The 20,002-nt window shown below is 43.2% G+C and overlaps 1 protein-coding gene across 11 annotated transcripts in view; it reads left to right on the top strand.

The window, feature by feature from the left end:
• MADD (MAP kinase activating death domain) overlaps nucleotides 1-20,002 on the top strand; it is a 140,499-nt gene that overhangs the window by 41,401 nt on the left and 79,096 nt on the right. For 6 of the 11 annotated variants that reach the window (XM_085861113.1, XM_085861119.1, XM_085861120.1 and 3 more), the window contains 9 exons: nucleotides 437-568; nucleotides 710-823; nucleotides 1,364-1,444; nucleotides 2,607-2,630; nucleotides 9,690-9,877; nucleotides 18,596-18,831; nucleotides 18,927-19,074; nucleotides 19,284-19,390; nucleotides 19,498-19,619. In XM_085861113.1, the coding sequence (XP_085717239.1) occupies nucleotides 437-568; nucleotides 710-823; nucleotides 1,364-1,444; nucleotides 2,607-2,630; nucleotides 9,690-9,877; nucleotides 18,596-18,831; nucleotides 18,927-19,074; nucleotides 19,284-19,390; nucleotides 19,498-19,619 (1,152 nt within the window). The remainder of the gene's footprint in view (nucleotides 1-436; nucleotides 569-709; nucleotides 824-1,363; nucleotides 1,445-2,606; nucleotides 2,631-9,689; nucleotides 9,878-18,595; nucleotides 18,832-18,926; nucleotides 19,075-19,283; nucleotides 19,391-19,497; nucleotides 19,620-20,002) is intronic. The other 5 variants (XM_085861118.1, XM_085861123.1, XM_085861124.1 and 2 more) reach the window with 3 other exon arrangements.

Raw genomic sequence — 20,002 nt, 5'->3', positions numbered from 1 at the left:
CATCAATGGGTGGTTGATGTGTGTTTTTTTTTTATCAAGCCCACATGCCTCCTCACCTGGAAAGAAAAAATAAAACTGAAATAAAAAAATCTACACCAAAATATTTTTTGGGTTTTCCTATTTTGATCTGGTGTTGTTAAATTGGTGTGGTGTTGATGTGGTGCAGGCATGATGGGCTGAAGGGCCTCCACCTGTGTCTAATTTCCTTGTGATCTTGTCTGCCATTGAAAACCTGGTTAGCCGGAAAAAAGATACCTCAAAAGGGCCACTTTATGGTTTGGAGAGAGAGACAGACAGACAGACAGACAGACAGACAGACAGAGAGATTTTGTTATTTTATCCTTAACCTTATTGTGATGTAAGCTTTCACTTTTAATGTTAATGAAGTTGTTTGAAGTTTCTCTGCAGTTGCTGTTGATCACAAGTTGTTCTGCAGGTGATTTTCCAGTCCCGTGATTACAATGCCCTCTCCATGAGCGTTATGGCTTTTGTGGCCATGTTGTATCCTCTCGAGTACATGTTTCCTGTTATTCCTCTCCTGCCAACCTGCATGGCAGCTGCAGAGCAGGTGATGAACTAATCAAAGCAATAAATCTTATGGTTGTGTGATTAGGGTGGTTGGTGGTGGTCAGGAGTGGTGATTGTGCTGTTGCTGGAAGGGGGGGGGGGTGATGGTTTCATGGGCTAATGGATTGCATTATCTTTTCAGCTGCTCCTGGCTCCGACCCCATACATCATTGGGGTTCCCGCATCTTTCTTCCTCTACAAAATTGACTTCGTTCTACCAGATGATGTTTGGCTAGTTGACCTGGATACAAGTCGGGTATTAGATTCATCGAACACATTTCTATTGACCACTAATCCAAACGTTCCTGCTGATGACATCCATTGAGCACCTGTTCACCACGCATTAGTCGAATAACCATGCACTGGAGTACGCATTCCTGGACTCCAAATCCACACATGAAACTGAGGGTTATTTATTTATTTTGGGGCTCCTTTTTTTGTATTCACCAACTCTTTGTTAGGTGATGTAGTCATATAGTAATGTTACCTTCTGTATTTGTGTTGAATTACTTTTAATTTTTTTTTTTCTTTTTAATATTAATTGACCCTTTTTGCTGTTTTACAAAGTGATAGCAATTAAATTTGGACTTTCATTGGCCTTGTGCTTTTATAAGTCTTAACGCTTTTGTGGTGCTTTTATTGGAAACGGGCTTCTTTTTCTTCTTGGTAGGGATGGTAGATTGACCAGTCTTTTTGTTTCAGAAGATGAGCTCGAAGGTGCTTCTGAAGTTTCTGTAGTGCCGATGGGTTGCATGGGTTTCGGTCGAATCGGAGTGCTCCATCGTTTTTTCTCCAGGTTGTTCCTCCTTCTCATAACTCGGAATCGATTTCCTTGTCCGAACCAGAAGCAACACAGCTGAAAACGCACTTGAAACAGGTAGGACCACTCGTCCAACTTCACACCTTCACCTCATTTCATATGATTATACAAATGTTGTTCATTCTACCTTTGTGACAAATATGCATTTCTATAAATCTGTTTGGAATGGATATTTCAAGGTGGATTATCTTGAAGTTGCATTTGCTGCCAAATCTCCGTTCCCTTTGTCGTGTAAGGAAGCGACGTGAAACCTTTTACTTCTCATCAGATGATAATTCACTGTTTGTCAGTTTTTGAAAACCCACTTTTGATGTGATTTTATCTTTTCTAGTGCGTGTGTGCATGCTTGTGCCTTTATACTCATACTCCCCTTTCTCCCCTCTTAACCCCATTCGCCCCCCTCCCAATTTACAGTGTATGTTCAGTGAGCCAGCCTATTCAAATTGACATTGGGAAAGGATGACTCCTGGGCCGTGTGGACTGTAGCGCCGGAAACACATTGTGCGATAGCTTGAGGGGTTCCTTTGAGCTGTTTGAGTTTGATTGATTAACTTTTCTCATCTCAAAAAGTTGTGGACAGGTTCAGTGTGTGACAAGGACGAACTGATTCTATTTTGGTGAAGATCCGAATCTGGACCCGGATCCAAGAATTATTTAATTTTTATAAGTGATTCTTCACCCTTGAGAGATGGGGCCAAAACGATGTACAGTACCATATCTCAAAAAGTTGTGGATGGATTATGACAAAACTTGGTTTATGAGTTGGTTAAGTGACAAGAAGAAGACAATTTAGATTGTGGTTCAGGTCAGCAGATCCGGCCTATCGGTATTATACAAAACGTAAACCCTTCAGCCTGGCGGAGGTGTGCACTCTACCGAGTGACGTTTGAGTTTTTATTGTTTTGGATACCGTGCAGTAGGTTTGCGAGTCAAAACGATACACAGGATGCACCAGTTTTTGTCAAATCCTCCCATTCACCATTTAACTTTTCACAAGCCTTCATCCGACTGCCATGTTTTAATTTGAGTTTTCCATACGTCCCTTTAAGTCGAACATACTCATGTGGCCATTTCTCGCTAGGCCTCAGTGGTCTTGAACGGGTGAGGTTTGCGGGCTTTGCCTTGTCGGCCACCGGACGTATGGTGTAAATGCACTCTCGCTTTCCTCTCATTGTGTCTCATTCCCTCCTTTCTCTCCTACATCTTCCTCTTCTCCCAGGCTCTGGAGAGCCTTGGTATGCAGGTACACTGCTGCTGCTGCTGCTCTGCATTCCCACTCTTGCCATTTCTTTACCTTTTGTCAATCATTCTTTGGCTCTCCTCTGACTTGATTCTTCATTTGCTCTTTTTGATCTTTTATTTTATTTTATTTTCTCTTCTAAACTCACCCACATTTATTTATTTATTTATTTTCTTTCTTTGACCCTGTAAAAATACTTTGTTTCATCATCTTTATTTCTTTTGTGATCTCTTGTTTTTGAGCTTAGTTTGGATTTTTAAAGCTCAAAGCAATGATGAAGTATGCAGAAAGATTTGGATTTGTTCCCACATCCTTGATTTTATTATTTCTATTGTCATTAAACCTTTTATTTAATGTACCTTCGGGTTTTACAAAAACCCTCGGTGATTAAAAATGAACGAGAGTTCATACAACACCTTACCCATTGCAGTCTTGAGGAAAAAGGACATGGGAAGGGTCTTTTAAATTCTTTCTTTGCATTTATGAGAATGATCTACATTCTCTGAGCCACCATTTTATCGGAATCTTGATATTCCCCAACGCTGAGAGTGCAAGCGGCAAATGTGATTGATCGAGATGGTGTGAATAGCGTAATATTTTGCCCCAAGTACTGCAAAACTGAAGGTTTTTGGAAGCAGTAAGAAGGCAATTTGTTTTCTACAATGTTCAAGTATATAATTCAATTGAAATAAGATCAAGATTTTAAAGGTCTTGGAATACAAAACAAAACATTAATTTGGAAGTTTACCATCATTGATGAGCATCTCTTGCACCACCTTGTTCAGAACATATTAGTTATTTGTGCCTGTTGTTTGTGTCCTTAATGACATCCTTAAAAACAGTATGTTTCCATTTTGGAATAATTTTCAATTTTGTTTGACAGACAGACAGTAAAAAAAAAAATAAAAATAACAAGTGCCAGGCACAACAAATCCTGCCCATTTAAGGCATAAAGTTAATTTGGGGATCAAATTTAAATTAGATACATCCTTAACCTGAATGTTGATTATAAGGAATATTTTAGTCTTGGTTTGAAGTCAATTAAACCATTTTGGACGAAGTTATGAGCGAAAAACGATTTTGACCTTTTCGTGACCTTGACCTTTGACCTAATTGGACCCACAAGTTAATGGGGCCGTCCGAGGTTCATTACCCACCTGTGAATACAATTTGACAGTGTTTGAGCCAGCCGTTCTCTCGTAAAGTTGTATTTTTGTAACCTTGTTTTAGTTTCAATGGAAAATATGTAATTTTGACCGATGACCATCACCCCCAAAACTTCGGACCCTACCGATATTCACAAATTTGCATTTTTCACTATAGGAGTGGGTAGGATTATAAGTGACAAATAGAATAAGGTTCACTATAAGCTTAGTTTGAAGTAAATTATATCATTTTTGATGAAGTTATGAGCAAAAAACGATTTTGATCTTTTCATGACCTTGACCTTGACCTTTGATCCAATTGGACCCAAAAGTTAATGGGGTCATCCAAGGTTCATTGCCCACCTGTGGATTAAATTTGATAGTGTTTGCTAAAGCCGTTTTGCCGTAAAGTTGCTAACAGACAGACAAACAAACAGACAAACAAACCGGACGATTACAATATCCCGCTCCCTCCCTCCGGGGGGCGGGATAAAAAAATTCCTTACTCCTCTCTGCACATATGTGCAATTGGGAAGAGATTCCGTTGAATTTGCCACGTTCAGAGCCAAAGCACTGATAAACAGCAAGTTATTGTTTCTGATTTGTGTTCTACAGTGTTCAAAATATATAATTAAATTGAAGTTAACTTGTTCCTCCATTTATAGAAACAGAAGACTGATAGAGTGAATCAATTGGTTAATCCCACTTTGTGCTACGCGAGTTAAGTTAACAAGATCCATTGTAGTAATAGTACATGCAGTTTTTGCCTGTTGAGGAATTGGTAACAGTGGTGTACCTATGTCATTGTTTGGCAGCAATGCAAACTTTGTAATTTGTGCCTTGTCTAGCATTTTCCACTTTGTACGAACAGGATATTGTGAGGTCAGGCCAGATTAGATATGTGACTTGCTGCAGGTATCATGTAAACCTGAACTAACCTATTTCATAGTCAGGTTGTCGGCGACTAAACCGTCTCCTCCACCAGGTTTTCTGGTGATGAGGGTGTATAGATATGGACACCCAGTAGGAATAAAAACAAAACCTGTCAAAGGGTGGAGGAGCTCCTTGTGAGCCAGCGGCCATCCATTTCTCGTGCTCAGCAGTGTCTGCGGACGTCCTCCTGCCATTGGGTTATTTTTTTTTTTTGTCTGAGGAGGTTGGTGGCAGGATTTGCACTCCGGCCACCCTAAAACATTTTTGTCTGAGGATGTTTATGGCAGGATTTGCACTCCGGCCACCCGAAAACACTTCATTCCGAAAAACCCACAAATGTAAAGAAATCTGAAAACCCACTCTGTGGGAGTACCTCCTGTGCTTCTGCCCTCTGCAGGGCAACTCACCGGATGACGGGATAGGGCAAAGCCTTCGGGACCCCCATTCCTTGATTATGGGAGTAAAACCACACGGTAAACCTCCAGGGTCAGATTGTGGTGGTGTGTGGTGGAGTGGTGCTGAGGTGTCGTCCACCAAACGACTGTCTCCTTGGGTTAACCTGAGGCGGTCCCTTTGAGTAGGTGCCTGGAATTTCCTATCTGTAAATGACGATGATCTCCTGTCTCTGTTGTCATCTGAGCTCAAGCGTTTGAAGATGGGTATTGCAGCACTCTGAGGTTCGGAGACCGGATAGTGGCAAGATCATGGCGTGTGGTTACATCCACTATTGGTCTGGTCGCTCTAATGGTTACCATGCCCAAGGAGTTGCTGTAGCTGTGTCCACTAAGCTGACACCATTGATAATTATTGAGCTAACGCCGGTCATCGAGTGCATTATGCGATGAAGGATTCATCACTCGTTGGGTGCTGTTTCCCTGGTCTCTGGATATACTCCGACTGAGGAAAGTTATCTCACCCTGAAGGATGCATTCTATGCCACACTCGAGTCTGTGTTTGATCAGTGCCCCAGGCGAGATACTCCTCATGTCTTGGGGGATTTCAATGTATCAACTGGAAATGATAGGGATGGTTATGAGACATGTGTTGGTCCCCATGGGTCGAGAACTGTGAACCAGAAGAGCACAAAGTTCCTTGACTTTGCAAAAAGTAATGGACTGAGGGTGGCGAGTTCATGGTTTTAGCACCCACAGTGTCATCACTGGAGTTTGTATTCCAACGCTGGTGGTGTGGCAAAGGACATTGACCATGTACTCGTTGATGGTCGCTGGAGAATGATCCAGAATGACAGGGTCAACTCTCAAGTTCCGAATAAGCGTGCATGCACACTTTTTTTTGAGGTGAAAATCCCCCCCGACACGGCCTCTATTCGGGTCTACACGCTTATTAAAAAATTGTTCTTGCCACCCTCAGGTCATATTTACACCGGCGAGCGTGGAGGGTAACAATGTTGTCCCGTCGAGAGATGTGTCGTCCTGATGTAATGTATGTATTTGAACAAAAAAAATACATGTTCTATATTTGTCACATTTCTGGTTTTTCCACCCTGCCCTCCTATTCGGACCTGCACGCTTATTAGACTTTTTTGGATTTTCCACCCGACACGCTTATTCCACCCTCTACTCTTATTCAAATTTGGAAAATGTTCCACCCTACATGCTTATTCAGACCCCCATGCTTATTTGGGACTTGAGAGTACTGGAGTGCTCAGTCCCTCAATACTGACCACCGGCTTGTTGTAGCAACTCTTAAGTTGCACCTTAAATCCAGGAGAATGGGACCATCCTAGCCTCGGCTGGATGTTGGCAAGCTCAGGGATGTGAGGGTAGCTGAGGAGTTTGCGAACAGGCTGAGTGGAGATTTGGGGGATCTGGGTGCTTTGGGGAATCCTGAAGAGTTGTGGAGTGCCTTCAAGACCACTGTCGTTGATGTTGCCCATCGATGTCTTGGAACGCACCATAGGATGAAGAAAAATTTTGTATCTCAAGGGACACAGGATACCATTGACCAAAGTCGCAGGGCCAGGCTTAATGGCAGAGCTGAGTTGTTCAGGGAGATGCGGTGTAAAACTGTGCTCTAAGGGTGGACAAGGAGGCCGATGTGAGGACTCTGTGAGGGGGTAGAGAATCGCTTGTGATCAAGTGATTCTCTTCCTGCTGGCAGGGGAATTCGCGCATTGTGTTCCTCCAAGACCGTCCCTCGGTGCACTACAGTTAGAGCGGAGGGTGGTGGGCTCTTGACAGAGGAGTCCGAAGTGTAGGCCCGCTGGGCCATTTACTTTGAGCGGCTGTACCAGGCTGATCCACCAGCTGTTGAGTTGGATGTCAGGGGTGTTACTATCCCTATTGCTGACCCTCCAATCGACTGTGATCAACCTTCGTTTGCGGAAACACAGGCTGTAGTGAAGCGGCTGAAATGGGGTAAAGTCCTGGGATCTGTGACATCCATGCTGAACTTCTCAAGGCTGGTGAAAATGCTATACTCGTGTCATTGCATGCAGTTCTGTGCTCTGCCTGGAACACAGGCATCATCCCAACTGACTGGAAGAGGGACCTTGTTGTCCCTCTCTGGAAAGGGAAGGGTGATCGCCAGGACTGCAACAACTACCGAGGGGTGATGCTGCTCTCAGTGCCGGGTAAGGTCTTTGCTCGGATAATTCTTGATGGGGGTTCGCTACCATCTGCTTGAGCACCAGCATCCAGAGCAGTCAGGCTTTACACCAAAGAGGTCAACGATTGGCCGTATCCTTGCTCTTATGCTCTCACCAAATGCAGATGAGAGTTTCGGCAGGGGATGCTTGCAGCCTATGTTGATCTCTGTAAAGCTTTTGATTCAGTGAATCGGGATGTCCTCTGGAAGTTTCTTGGTCTTCGTGGCGTGCCACCAAACTGATCAATTTGATGTCTGAATTATACGCTGGAACTGAGAGTGCTGTGAGATGTGGTGATACTATCTCCGACTTATTTCCATTTGTTGCTGGAGTTCGTCAGGGGTGTCTACTGCCCCCCACACTTTTCAGCACTTGTATGGACTGGATTCTGGGGAGGATGTCAGAGTGCTTAAGCTGAGGTGCATCATTTAGGAATGTCAAGATCTCTGACCTAGATTTCACAGACGATGCATTCATTTTTGCAGAGACTCCTGGTATCCTTTTGGAGGCCCTCGACATGCTGAATGAGGAGTCTGAACCGCTGGGAATGCGGGTTTCTTGGGTAAAAACTGAGATCCAGGCTTTGACTGACATATTGGATGCTGCTATCCTGTCTGTACCTGTTTGTGGTGAGGATGTTGAGGTCACTGAGAGATTCACTTTCCTTGGCATTGATATTCATGTCTCTGCTGGTTGTGAGCCAGAGGTCAATGGACATCTGGGCTGGGCCAGGGGAGTCATGGATTCACTGGATCATGGGGTGGTGTTGCTGTCGGTACCTATGTAGGACGTCAAAAGTCCGAGTCTTCAGGTCCTTGGTGCTTCCAGTCTTGCTCTATTGGTGTGAGACTTGGATTCTGACCAGGGATCTGAGACGGGACTTAATTACTTTGGTACCAGGTCTCTTTGGAGAGTCCTTGGCTATTGCTGGTCGGACTTTGTGTCCAACGAGCAGTTGCTGAGAGAGTGTCAAATGAGAGATCCTGCTCACCAGATTTTCTCAGCGAGGAAGCCTTGTGATTGGATGAGGCCAATGGGCCGACCACGTGCCTCGTGGTTGCAGCAGGTTGATCAGCATCTCAAGTAGATGAGGATGGGCCAGGCATCTGCCTGGGGGATGGCCAGCCGGAGGCCCCTGGAGTACCGGCAGAAAGTGGACGCAGCAGCGACGCGCTGCTCCGGCGCATGCTCCCATACCTGACCTGACCTGAAATCAAGACAATAACATGGATAAAGTAACTTTATAAATGATGTCGTAGATGTTTTGCAGGCTTTCAAAAGACCTACTTTTTATACATACAGTGCAGTATATTTTTAACTCATTGGGTTTTCCAGATTTGCCACAAGCATTTACCTCAAATCACAGGCCAGATTGAGCAGGTTTGTCACTACTTTCTTGCATTCTGATTGGTGTGAGGCGCTTGATTGGCTTTTGCGGTGCAAACAGGCTGGTACCGGACCGCCATTGAAAACGGATGATTGAGCACACCTTCCACCTTCTTTCACAAACTTTCAAATTTCCTCTTGCATCTCATCTTCATACTGCCTGGTCTCTCCCATACTGCTTATTTCCTTCTTTGCATGAGAATGACTTGCTTGACATGGAGATGCTGATAATTGTCATGGCAATGACTCCACCTATTGTCATCTGTTATGCTGCCCAAGAGGCTTTCGCTTGTGACTGTGCTCAGCTGATCTGCTGCTGATTTACATGACCATAGCCAGGGTGTGATTTCTTTCAATGGCTGACACCCAGCTTCCTGCCGACTCCTTGCCTGCGGAGGTTATCCTTCCAGCTCCCTTTTCCTTTGGCTGCTGTGGAATTGGAGAAGCAGTTGCCTTGTTAGAAAGCAAAACATTTATTTTGGTTATTTCTCTTGTTTTTTTTGTTTTTGTTTTTGTTTTTTGATTGCAAATAACTTTACGGAGAATGTTTCCGGTTTAATTGGCACACGTGACGTAAATGGCACGGTTGTAGGGGTTGAAGTGTTCTGTCTGTTCTTAACACAGCCCTTGAATTGTTTTATTTATTTATTATCCTTAATTAGCCGTTGAATTCTGAGACCTTTTTGGCTGGTTAGTTTGTTTCCCCGCTCGCTTCCCTTTCAAAATTTATTTGCAATTGCACGTGAGTTTGGCTCGCTTTGCAGTTAACAGGCAACTTTAGATTTATTTATTTTAAAATTAATTTTTTTATCAGAATGTAAACACATCAAGAGTTATCCTCTGTCGTTGTTTGCACAAAGTGTCTGATGCAGAACAATGGAATGGCCTGAATCTCACTTTGGTGAAAGCAAGCAATTGCTGTCATGAAGAGGTTTCTTGTTATTTCTTTTTCCAGGTTCCTGAGAGTTTTCTGGATAATCTTTCTCTTAGGCCTTGGTTAGCATGAGCTTGAACGCGCAGCCAATACCAAACCTGGACCGTCTTCCTGAGGGGCTGGAGGTCCCGTTGCTGGGTCTTACTGGAGGCCGAGGTGGCCGAGATGAGGGAGCCACCTCGAGCAAGGAGTTTAACCCTTTCATCTACGGCAATGACATCGACAGCGTGGACGTAGCTACAAGGTGAAATGTTGCAAACCTTTTCCCACAGGGTATAATTTTGTTGGGTCATTCCATACCAACTCAACTGAAGCCGTCCGTCACCCAGCCCTCTCAGATTTTGCTGGAATATTTCATCTGGGGGTTTTCATGTCTGTGGAGTTCAAAAATGGTAGTTATTCCCCCCCCTCACCCCTTTGACCTGTGACCTGAAAAAAGTTAACTGGAAATGGAAAAAGTGTCCTTGACCAGAAAAATAATTCTGGCCTCAATGTAGATTAAACAATCATGTGTAGCACCCTGTTCAACTCGTAATGAATGAGAGTTTTGAGAGAAAAATAGCAGCACTAAACTCATTTTAGGCAAGTTTTCAGACAAGGTGTAATTGATGAGTCTTCTTTGAACTTCATCTCAACCCTTTACCTCATATGGATGTAGATCCTAAAATGTTAGTATTGCTGTAAAAATCTTAGGGACCAGTCTTCCAAATTTTTTGAAACACATGGTTTCAGGTCTCCCCACAGATCATGAACCCTTCTGAAATAAATTTTTTTTTTTTTTTTTACCTAGTTTAGACCAAAATAACTCATTTGGGAAGTGTGGGGAGAGGAGGTAGGCTACAATAAATTGGCCAAATATATTTTGGATAGATTATGGTGAGCTCTGCAGGAATCGAGCAAAATATTTTGGTATCTGTGGATTTTTAGATGTTTGAAGTTCCATTTGTTATACATTCAAGCATTGCTTATTGTCATGTTGGTGAGGTTAAAGTACCACATGGTCCTAACCGAACTGGCATTTATCTTCAATTTTTCATTGTCTGTGGTTAGATCTAGAATAAAAAGTGATATTGTGTGCTTCCAGGGGCACTTGATTGGAGCTGAGGGGTTATGAACTTGGGTGTGGAACCGAGATTTTTTTTGATACGATGAAATTTGAAACGAATAACACCTCACCTACTTGCATTTTAAAAACTGCAACCTGATTAAAATAAATAAATAAATTACCATGGTTCTCCTACTGGAATCGAACAAAAAAATCTTACTCCTTATGACAAGTACACTACCGGTCAAAAGTTTTAGAACACCCCCATTATTCCAGTTTTTGCTGAAATTTAAGCAGTTTAATGTTTCAATGTACTCTGAAATTAAAGCAGAGAACAAACTAGAGGGGGAGTACTCGGTAGAGTGCAAAACCTCCGCCGCCAATACTGCTGAGTCACTCAAGTGAACCTTGTATCTTATTCATTAAATATGACATCAACAGTGCTGACAGTTATAGTTCTTTGCTCCAACATTTTTTTTTTGGGGGGGGGAGGTTCGAAATCACTTAAAACATGTAGAAATGCAAAAAAAAAAAAATTCAAATATTTTTTCAAAATGGCCGCCGTAGCGGCCATATTGGATTTTGGACCTAGTCCAAAATCTAATGGCATGGTCCTTGGACCATACCTAATCCCCCACCAAGTTTCGTCGCAATCCGTCGAGGAGTTTTTCCGCAATACTGTTCACAAACAAACAAACAAACAGAAAGGGATGAAAACAGTAACCTCCGATCTTCGATGACGGAGGTTAATAAACAATTGCAGATAAAAAGGAAATCATGGAATCGTTTTATTGAACAAAATTTAATCTAAAATTTTGACTCATCAAAGTAGCCACCCTTTGCAGATATAACAGCCGAACATACTCATGGCATTCTTTCTACAATGGAAATCAAATATTTTTGGGAAAGTTCTTCCCAACACTGTTGCAGAAGTTCCCACAAATGTGTTGCACTTGTAGGTTGCTTTGCTTTCACCCTTCTGTCCAGTTCATCCCAAAGCAGCTCAATGGGGTTTAAGTCTGGAGACTGTGCTGGCCATTCCATGATTTGAAACCGACCATCTTGTTCTTTTATTCTAAGGTAGTTCTCACATCGCCTGGAGGTACGTTTTGGGTCGTTATCTTGCTGTAGGATGAACCCCTGACCAACTTGACGTAGACCAGAGGGTATTGCATGGCGCTACAAAATGCTGTGGTGGTCCTTTTGGTTCAGGGTGCCAGTCATTCTGTGCAAGTCGCCGACTCTGGATCCAGCAAAAGAGCCCTAGATCATCACGCTTCCTCCTCCATGTTTGATAGCTGGTTTCACACACTGAAGAACCATACTTTTGCCGATTCGAGGCGTACAAAAACCCTGCGTGATGAACCGAAAATTTCAAATTTTGATTAATCGGTCCATAAGACCTTCTTCCAGTATTCAGTAGTCCACTGGTGGTGCTTCATGGCCCAGGCAAGCCTCTTTTTCTTATTTTGCCATTTTAGCAATGGCTTTCTTACTGCCACTCAACCTGTCAAACCTGCAGCTCGAAGTCTTCTCTTCACAGTTGAAACTGAGACTTCCTTACTTCGAGCAGTGTTAAGCTGTGCTTGAAGCTGCTGTCCTGTGAGCCGCCTATCATGCAAGCTGTCAACTCTCAGAAACTTGTCTTCTGATTGTGTTGTGGCTTTGGGTCTCCCAGACTTCTTCCTGTCAGAGTTTCCTCCAGTTTACAAGTGCCTTTTGGTGTAGGAAACTGTACTCACTGACACCTTGGCTCATTTGCAATTTCTCTAAAGGAAAGACCTACACTTTCAAGGGTTATAATGGTCTGTCTGTCTTCCTTTGTTAATTGTCTTTTTCTTGCCATTATGATAGCAATATACTAGTTTACTACTACCTACAGTGCAATATTGTCCAAATAATGCTTCAGAGGGTGCAGCAACCAGTCTGTTCCAACACTGCTTTTACACAGACAGAGGGTTTGTAACTAATCAACAAAAGTTGGGACATCTGTAGGAAAATGTTTGCATCAACTTTCAAGGCTTAATTTACTTCCATTGCTGCAGAACAGCTGCAGTTGCTCACCCATTAATTGTTCCCTGAAAAGGGCCTTTTTTAACAACTCTGAAATTTATATTATTTTTCAGTTTTGTATACGCGAGTACGTCGAGAAATTTTCAGCATGTTGAAAATTTCTCGACGTACTCGACGTATGACACACGTTCCGCATACGCTGGCATAAGTTGTAGGCACGCTACGCGATCGTTGACACACAGACACACGTTACTTGTACGTTACTCATAAGTCAAAACACGTCGAGGTAATGGTTAGCGTCAGTGTTCCAGACTCCCTGTTTTTTTTTTTTGTTTTTATCTTGCCAAAACAAAGTTTTTGCAAGACATGTTAGTCAGCTTGTAAGTTTTTTTTTGTTTGTTTTTGTCTGTAATCACGTATCGATCACTCTGCAGAGCACAGTTATCATTGGAAATTTTTGTAACTTCGCATATCAGAGTCCTATAGAGGTCCCTTTCAGCGCATAAAATTTTCAAGGTCAAGGTCAAAGGTCAAGGTCACTTTGTCGCAAATTAGGGAGTCGACGAAACCCTTATTTTTTGAGTAATTTTGATCGGATCGTCTTCAAACTTCATGGGAATATAGTTCATGGTCTGGCGCTCAGCTGATTCATTTTTGGTGGCGATCGGCCTTGACCTTTATGGTTAGCGCTGGAGGTCAAAAGTTTTTGACCTCAAGGTCAAATTTTGAAATCTTAGGTACCATATCGTGTAATACCTCAAATTGAACACCTCGATGAGTGCTTTCTCGATATGTCAAGCTTGAGAAATTATGACGTCATTTGGTGATGTTATGAGGCAAACTCATATTTTTCATGGTTACTCTGTAGAACGATTCTCATCGGAATCTCTCATAGGCAGATATTCCTCAAGGAGTCGCTCCTGGTGGATAGCAGCTCTGTTCACCTCAGTGTGACCTTAAAGAAGTCACACGTGGTCACCTTTTGGCAAGATATGGGTCTTTTTTCTTCGGTATGACGGTGATGTTGACACTTCGATTTCGAGTGCGGTATGATTTAAATCGTTGAGCAGCAGCCTATTAATTATATTATATTATAACCGCACTAGAAATCGAATTGCCAACATCACCGTCATACCGAAGAAAAAAGACCCGTATCTTGCCAAAAGGTGACCACGTGTGACTTCTTTAAGGTCACACTGAGGTGAACAGAGCTGCTATCTACCAGGAGCGACTCCTTGAGGAATATCTGCCTACGAGAGATTCCGATGAGAATCGTTCTACAGAGTAACCATGAAAAATATGCGTTTGCCTCATAACGTCACCAAATGACATCATAATGTCTCAAGCTTGACATATCTAGAAAGCACTCATCGAGGTGTTCATTTTGAGGTGCTACACGATATGGTTCCTAAAACTTGAAAATTTGACCTTGGGGTCAAATGCTTGACCTCAGGCGCTAACCATGAAGGTCAAGGCCGATCACCACCAAAAATGAATCAGCTGAGCGCCAGACCATGGACTATATTCCCATGACGTTTGAAGACGATCCGATCAAAATTACTCAAAAAATAAGGGTTTCGTCGACTCCCCTGATTTGCGACAAAGTGACAAGACCTTTGACCTTGACCTTGAAAATTTTATGCACTGAAAGGGACCTCTATAGGCCTCTGATATGCGAAGTTACAAAAATTTCCAATGATAAGTGTGATCTGCAGAGTGATCGATATGTGATTACAGACAAACAAACAATCAGTCATAGACTGGTACTTCCGAAATCGTCAACTTGACCTCTGACCTTGTCTAATAAAACCTGTCTCTAGAGAAGGTAGCGACGCAAACCAGAAGTTTCTACGATGATTCTGTACCAACCCATCAAAAATCGAATGTTTGACTTCACTGTGACCTTGACCGTTGACCGATTTTGACCAAAATCTAATCAGCACCAGCCATCACCCTCCTGAATCACGTGGTGTAATTTGACATTGGTAGCTTCTTCCGTTCTCGAGTTATCGTGCCTACAAACAAACAAACAAACAAACAAACAAACAGACAGAAACGGAAGTCATCAATATACTTACGAAATCTTTAGATTTCGTAAGTAACAAAAAAAAAAAAAAAAAAAGCATACAAGCTGACTAACATATCTTGCAAAAACTTCGTTTTGGCAAGATAAAAAACCAAAAAAAAAAAAACCAGGGAGTCTGGAACACTGACGCTAACCATTACCTTGACGTGTTTCGACTTATGAGTAACGTGCAAGTAACGTGTGTCGACGATCGCGTAACGTGCCTACAACACGTTACTCATAGGTTGGAAATAAGTTTCGGGTATGCTAAACATTACCTCGACGTGTTTCGACTGATGAGTAACTTACAAGTAACAAGTGTCTACGTGTGTCAACGATCGCGTAACGTGTCTATACTACAACTTATGGCCAAGCGTATGCGGAATGTGTGAGTCATACGCTGGCATACGTCGAAAAATTTCAAGCATGGAAAATTTGTGTTACACCTCGGCATGCTACGACCTATGCCAGCGTACTATGAAAAAAAAGCCAGCGTACTATGACGTATGCAAGCGTGCTCTTAACGTATACAAACTTACCCATAGCGTATTCGACGTGTGACAGCGTTTTAGCCAAATTTTGCATGCGTCAGGCATACGCTGGCTAAATCGTCAAGGTGTGACAGGGCCTTAACCAGTGAGGGTGGTTTCACACTGGCGCCATATATTCATCGTTAAATACATTCCCTATGGTTGTTATAGTTGTAAAATATATAAGAGGTTGAAGCCTCTATTATAATAACCAAGGAGTTTCCAACAATATGCCGTACGTGTATAGTAAAATTACGAATATTAAATCAAACAAAAACTACTCAAAAATACATTAGCCTATTTATTACTGTTTCTCGCGGAACCCCTAGCGACCACTTGCGGAACCCTGGTTGAGAAACACTGGTCTAGATTAGTCCGATACATCCGTCGTCCGTCCGACTAGGCCGATAAATCTGACGTGCTGTAGCTTTCTTTTATTATTCTCTTTTCTTCATTGTTTTCTACTCTCTCTCTATCTCTCTATCTCTCTATCTCTCTGTTGCAGCCTGTGGCTGCTGGTTGCATCATTGGTTGGGACGCGGCTATGCCGCTGATGCAGTGTCCTCCTTACCAGTACATGGGTGCTCATTTTACTGATCCCGGAAGGATGACAGGCTGAGTCAACCTCCTGGTGTATTTTAATTCAGCGGCCAACGAGGCTTGAACTCGGGACCCTAGGATCCCAAGCCGCCACCCTCACCACCAAGCCAACACCAGGCTTATTGTTTTCTCCTGGTGCTACATGACAACAGTAGGAATAAAATAAATAAAAATGCAACAGAACGTCAGATTTATCGGACTACTCGAGACAATTGTGTCACAAGGTGTATTCTGCACACAAGTTTTCATCGTATCCGGACAGCGAGATTGCTTCGTTTTATGTGCGGAGAGATACGGCCGATGACATGCGCCGGCCTTGCTTGTGATTAATTCGCCGCGGAGCAACATGTCTGCTGCGCTGTGCTGGTCACGTCACCTCACTAAAATATTTCTGATATCGAGCAGTATGCAAGTCGAATTTACATGATTGAATTACGAATAGGATTTAGTCTAACCAGTTGTTATTTCCGAGTCTTCCTTCGATGTCCTCCCGATCATCATGAACTCCGGGAATTTCATCGCCATTTTCCTCTGCTTGTCCTGCTTCGGGCTCGAACTGGTAAGGCCGTATTTCATTTCCAGCTGCCTGAACTTCACCTCCCGCGACCACGTTATCCGACAATTCTCCATGTTATTCAGACCAAAATCCTTCATTTCTCTCACACTCACTGTCGTTACCAGACAAATCAAAGTCCATGCCATCCATTATTCAAAACCAAATGTTCGATTTTTTTGAAAGGAGAAGTGAACGAAGCGATTGAGTCGACCAATCAAATGTGGAAACACAGAAAGCCAATAGAATCACGTAGACCACCAACCCGAGTAATTTACGTGTAGCCTTTGTAATCCTGTAGTTGATGTCATGTGGGTTACGCCCCTTTCAAGAGAATTTTTAGGGGCGTTCCCGAAGAGGTTTGTTTTTTAAATTTTACATTTTACAGAATGAGTATTGTGAAAAAACATTGTCAGATCTGAAATCACGATGAAAAACTCCTATAGGACATGTATAAATGAAATTTCAGTACTTTTGCGTGTCAGGGGACCTTTAAGGTCCTTACATGACAGGGACTTTCAGGAAAGAAAGCAAGCAATTTGAAGGAGGTGGGTTTGGGGTGGATTAGCGGGGGGTAGAATAGACCATGGTTTTGGATGGGGAATGATACATGGTAGTGTGAACAGCTGTTTTGAAGACTTGGAGGGAAGAGTGGGATTGAAGAGGGTGTGAGTTTGTTCCAGAGGTGGGAAAACAGGAATGAAAGAGCGAAGGTGAGCAGCGATTCTTGATTTTGGCAGTTTTACCAGAAGGGGGTTGCTGATGGACCTTGAGCGCCCTGTGGAAATATGGGGGGGGGGGAGACATATCTCAGACAGAGCAGGGTGGGCGAGGCCAGAAAGGAGACTAATGAAGACAGAAAGACCACCGACCTGCCTGTGGTTAGAGAGTGGGAGACCCAAAGACTCAGCCTTATCGTGGGAGATACCAATGATCCTAAATGCCTTGGTTTCCACAGCGTGAAGCCGAGAAAGGTGAGATTAAGATTTCAAGCCGAGAAAGGTGAGAGACAGGAGCACCAGCCCAGAGGGGAGAGCATTACTCCATCAGGCTGCGGAGGAAAGCTTTGTATGTAGTCAGGAGCTCAGGTGTACCAAGGAAAGACTTTGCACGACGGAGGATGCCCGATTCGGCGACTGGCTTTGGAGGGCAGCTTGGAAATGTGGCTTTTCTAGGAAAGATCATGGCAGATATTGAGATCCAGAAGCTTGAAAGAAAGGACTTCTTCAAGAGGATTGTTAAGAAAGTAGAGGGGTGGGGTGTGGGGGGGTGTCCAGACGTTCTTTTCAGAGAGACATAGTGAGAGTGTGAGATTTGTCAGGATTGAAAGACTGTTCAACGTGTTGGACCAGCTTGTGATTTTATCCAGGTCTGCAGAGAATGAAGATGCTGCTGTTTGCTGATCTGAGGGATGACAGCTCGTACAGCAAAGGGTAGAGTCATCAGCAAAGAGATGAAGAGGATTTTTCAGAGAGATCATTGATGAAAACTGCAAAAAGAACAGGGCGCAGAACACTGCCTTGAGGAACTTGAGCATGGACAGGAAGAGGGGATGAGAGAACTCGATTAAGGGTCACATGTTGGCTGCGACAGGAGAGGAAGTCTGTGAGCCATGAGTGGAGATTGCCTTGGATACCATAGGAAGAGAGTTTGGTGAGCAGGGCAGGGTGCCAGACCATATTGAATTCTACCAAATCTGCCAGACCGGAAGATTGGTCCTAAAGGTTTTTACAGAAATACTTACATTTTAGGATCTGCATCCCCGTCAGGGTAAAAAGTTGGGATGAAGTTCAAATAAGACTCATCACTTACCCCATTGTCTTGAAACTTGCCAAAAGTGAGTTTGGGGTTCCTGGTTGGAGCATCTAATTAGAGCCGAGGGTGATTGATCTTTTCTGTTCATGGTATATTTTTCACTTTAGGTTGACCTTTGCCAGGTCACAGGTTGAAGGGGAAATAAAAGAGAAAAAAAGAGGAAGAGGATGACTTGTATTTGTGAACTCAGAGTGTTTGAAAAACTCCCAGGTGAATTTTTCAAGCAAAATCTGAGTGTCAGGTGAAAAAAAATTGCCCCTTTTCTGGTTGAGTGGGCATGCGATGATCCCGTTCTCAGTTCTATTCCTAATTATTTATTATCTTCTCGTTTCCTGACCCAGAGTGGCTCTCATTCGCTTCCTAAATTCACCCAACGTGTTGGGCGGGTTTACCGAGCACACTCGCACCCTTCGGCTGTACCCCCGGCCCGTGGTGGCTTTTCAGGCGGCCGCATTTCTTGCCTCGCGTCCCCAGGCCGGTCCCTTTACACGTGCGCTTGCACACACTCAAGCTGTTGAGTACTACGCGGAGTGGATACTCACTCCCAACAACTTCTCCTTTCAACGAGTGCACGAAGGTAGTTGTTACTCTTCTTGTTTGTGCAGCAGCCATGATTGTTGAAAATTCATTTCGTCTATGATTGTTGTTTATAATTACGTTTGTACGTGGAAGGTGTGTTTGATCCTGCCATCATTGGAGATAAGCCGAAGTGGTATGCGCACCGCCTGCAGTCTGTGCATTACTCGGTGTGCGCGCCTCGCTGGCCTCTTGCATTTGCCTTGCACGCTCCCCCAGCACAGCCTGCCTCACCTGCACACAGGTATTCAAAATGAATGAGGTGTGGGGGTTGGTCTCTGGGCAATGCGTTTGATTGGATGAAGTTTTTGTTGAGAAGGAATTTTTTTTTCCAGGGAATGAAACACATTTTGCCTTTGCTTGATTTCCTTTGTGATGTTCATCACTTCCCAAGATGTCTTTTCTTTTTAAATGTTTTAAGCTGATATTCCACATTTATTCTTTTATTTGCAGCAGTTGTAACAGTGATGATGAGGATGGCGATTCCAGCTCTTCCTATTCGTCCCTTGGAGATTTTGTCAATGAGATGATGCTGTGTGACATCCGAGGGGAAGTAGAAGGTGTGGTTGAGATGTGATGTGTGAATCGGTGGTGTGCACATGATTTTGATCGGGTTGGGTGAGACGTTTCTTTAAGGTGAAGTTGTGTGGTTTGTGTGTTTTTACAGACAGCCCTTCTGCAGAGATCTCCGACTCTGTTGGTCTATCCCCTACGCAGGGTTTCCAACCTTTTCAGCATTACCCAGGAGACGATGGTGCAGTTGAAGTCCAAAAGAATGAGGAGTTTACTGTGAGTCAAGTTTCTACTTCACTGAAGAGTCTAAATTGTTCTCTGTACTTACTATGCATTGTGAAAGTTGTTTGTTACTTGCAAAATCGAAGATTTCCAAGTATATTGGTTGGTGAGTCTGTTATTAGCTCCACCGCTGAAAGTGTATTGATGTTGTTTTCACCCTGTCTGTCTGTCTGTTTGTCTGTCAACAGGATATCTCAAAAGGTTGTGGACGGATTTGGATGAAACTTGGTGGACAAGTTGGGTGTGTGACAAGGACAAATTGATTGAATTGTGGTGAAGATCAAAATTGAAGATGTTTTTTTTTTCTTTTGTGATTCTTCACCATTGAGAGATTTGGGCCAAAAACATTATATAGCATGATATCTCAAAAAGTTGTG

Source organism: Eptatretus burgeri, chromosome 17, assembly GCF_056783735.1.
Source record: "Eptatretus burgeri isolate ZD-2024b chromosome 17, Ebu_testis_v1, whole genome shotgun sequence".
Lineage (NCBI taxonomy): Eukaryota > Metazoa > Chordata > Myxini > Myxiniformes > Myxinidae > Eptatretus > Eptatretus burgeri.
The sequence above is the reverse complement of the archived record's forward strand: the minus strand, read 5'-3'. Positions and strand labels throughout refer to the sequence as shown.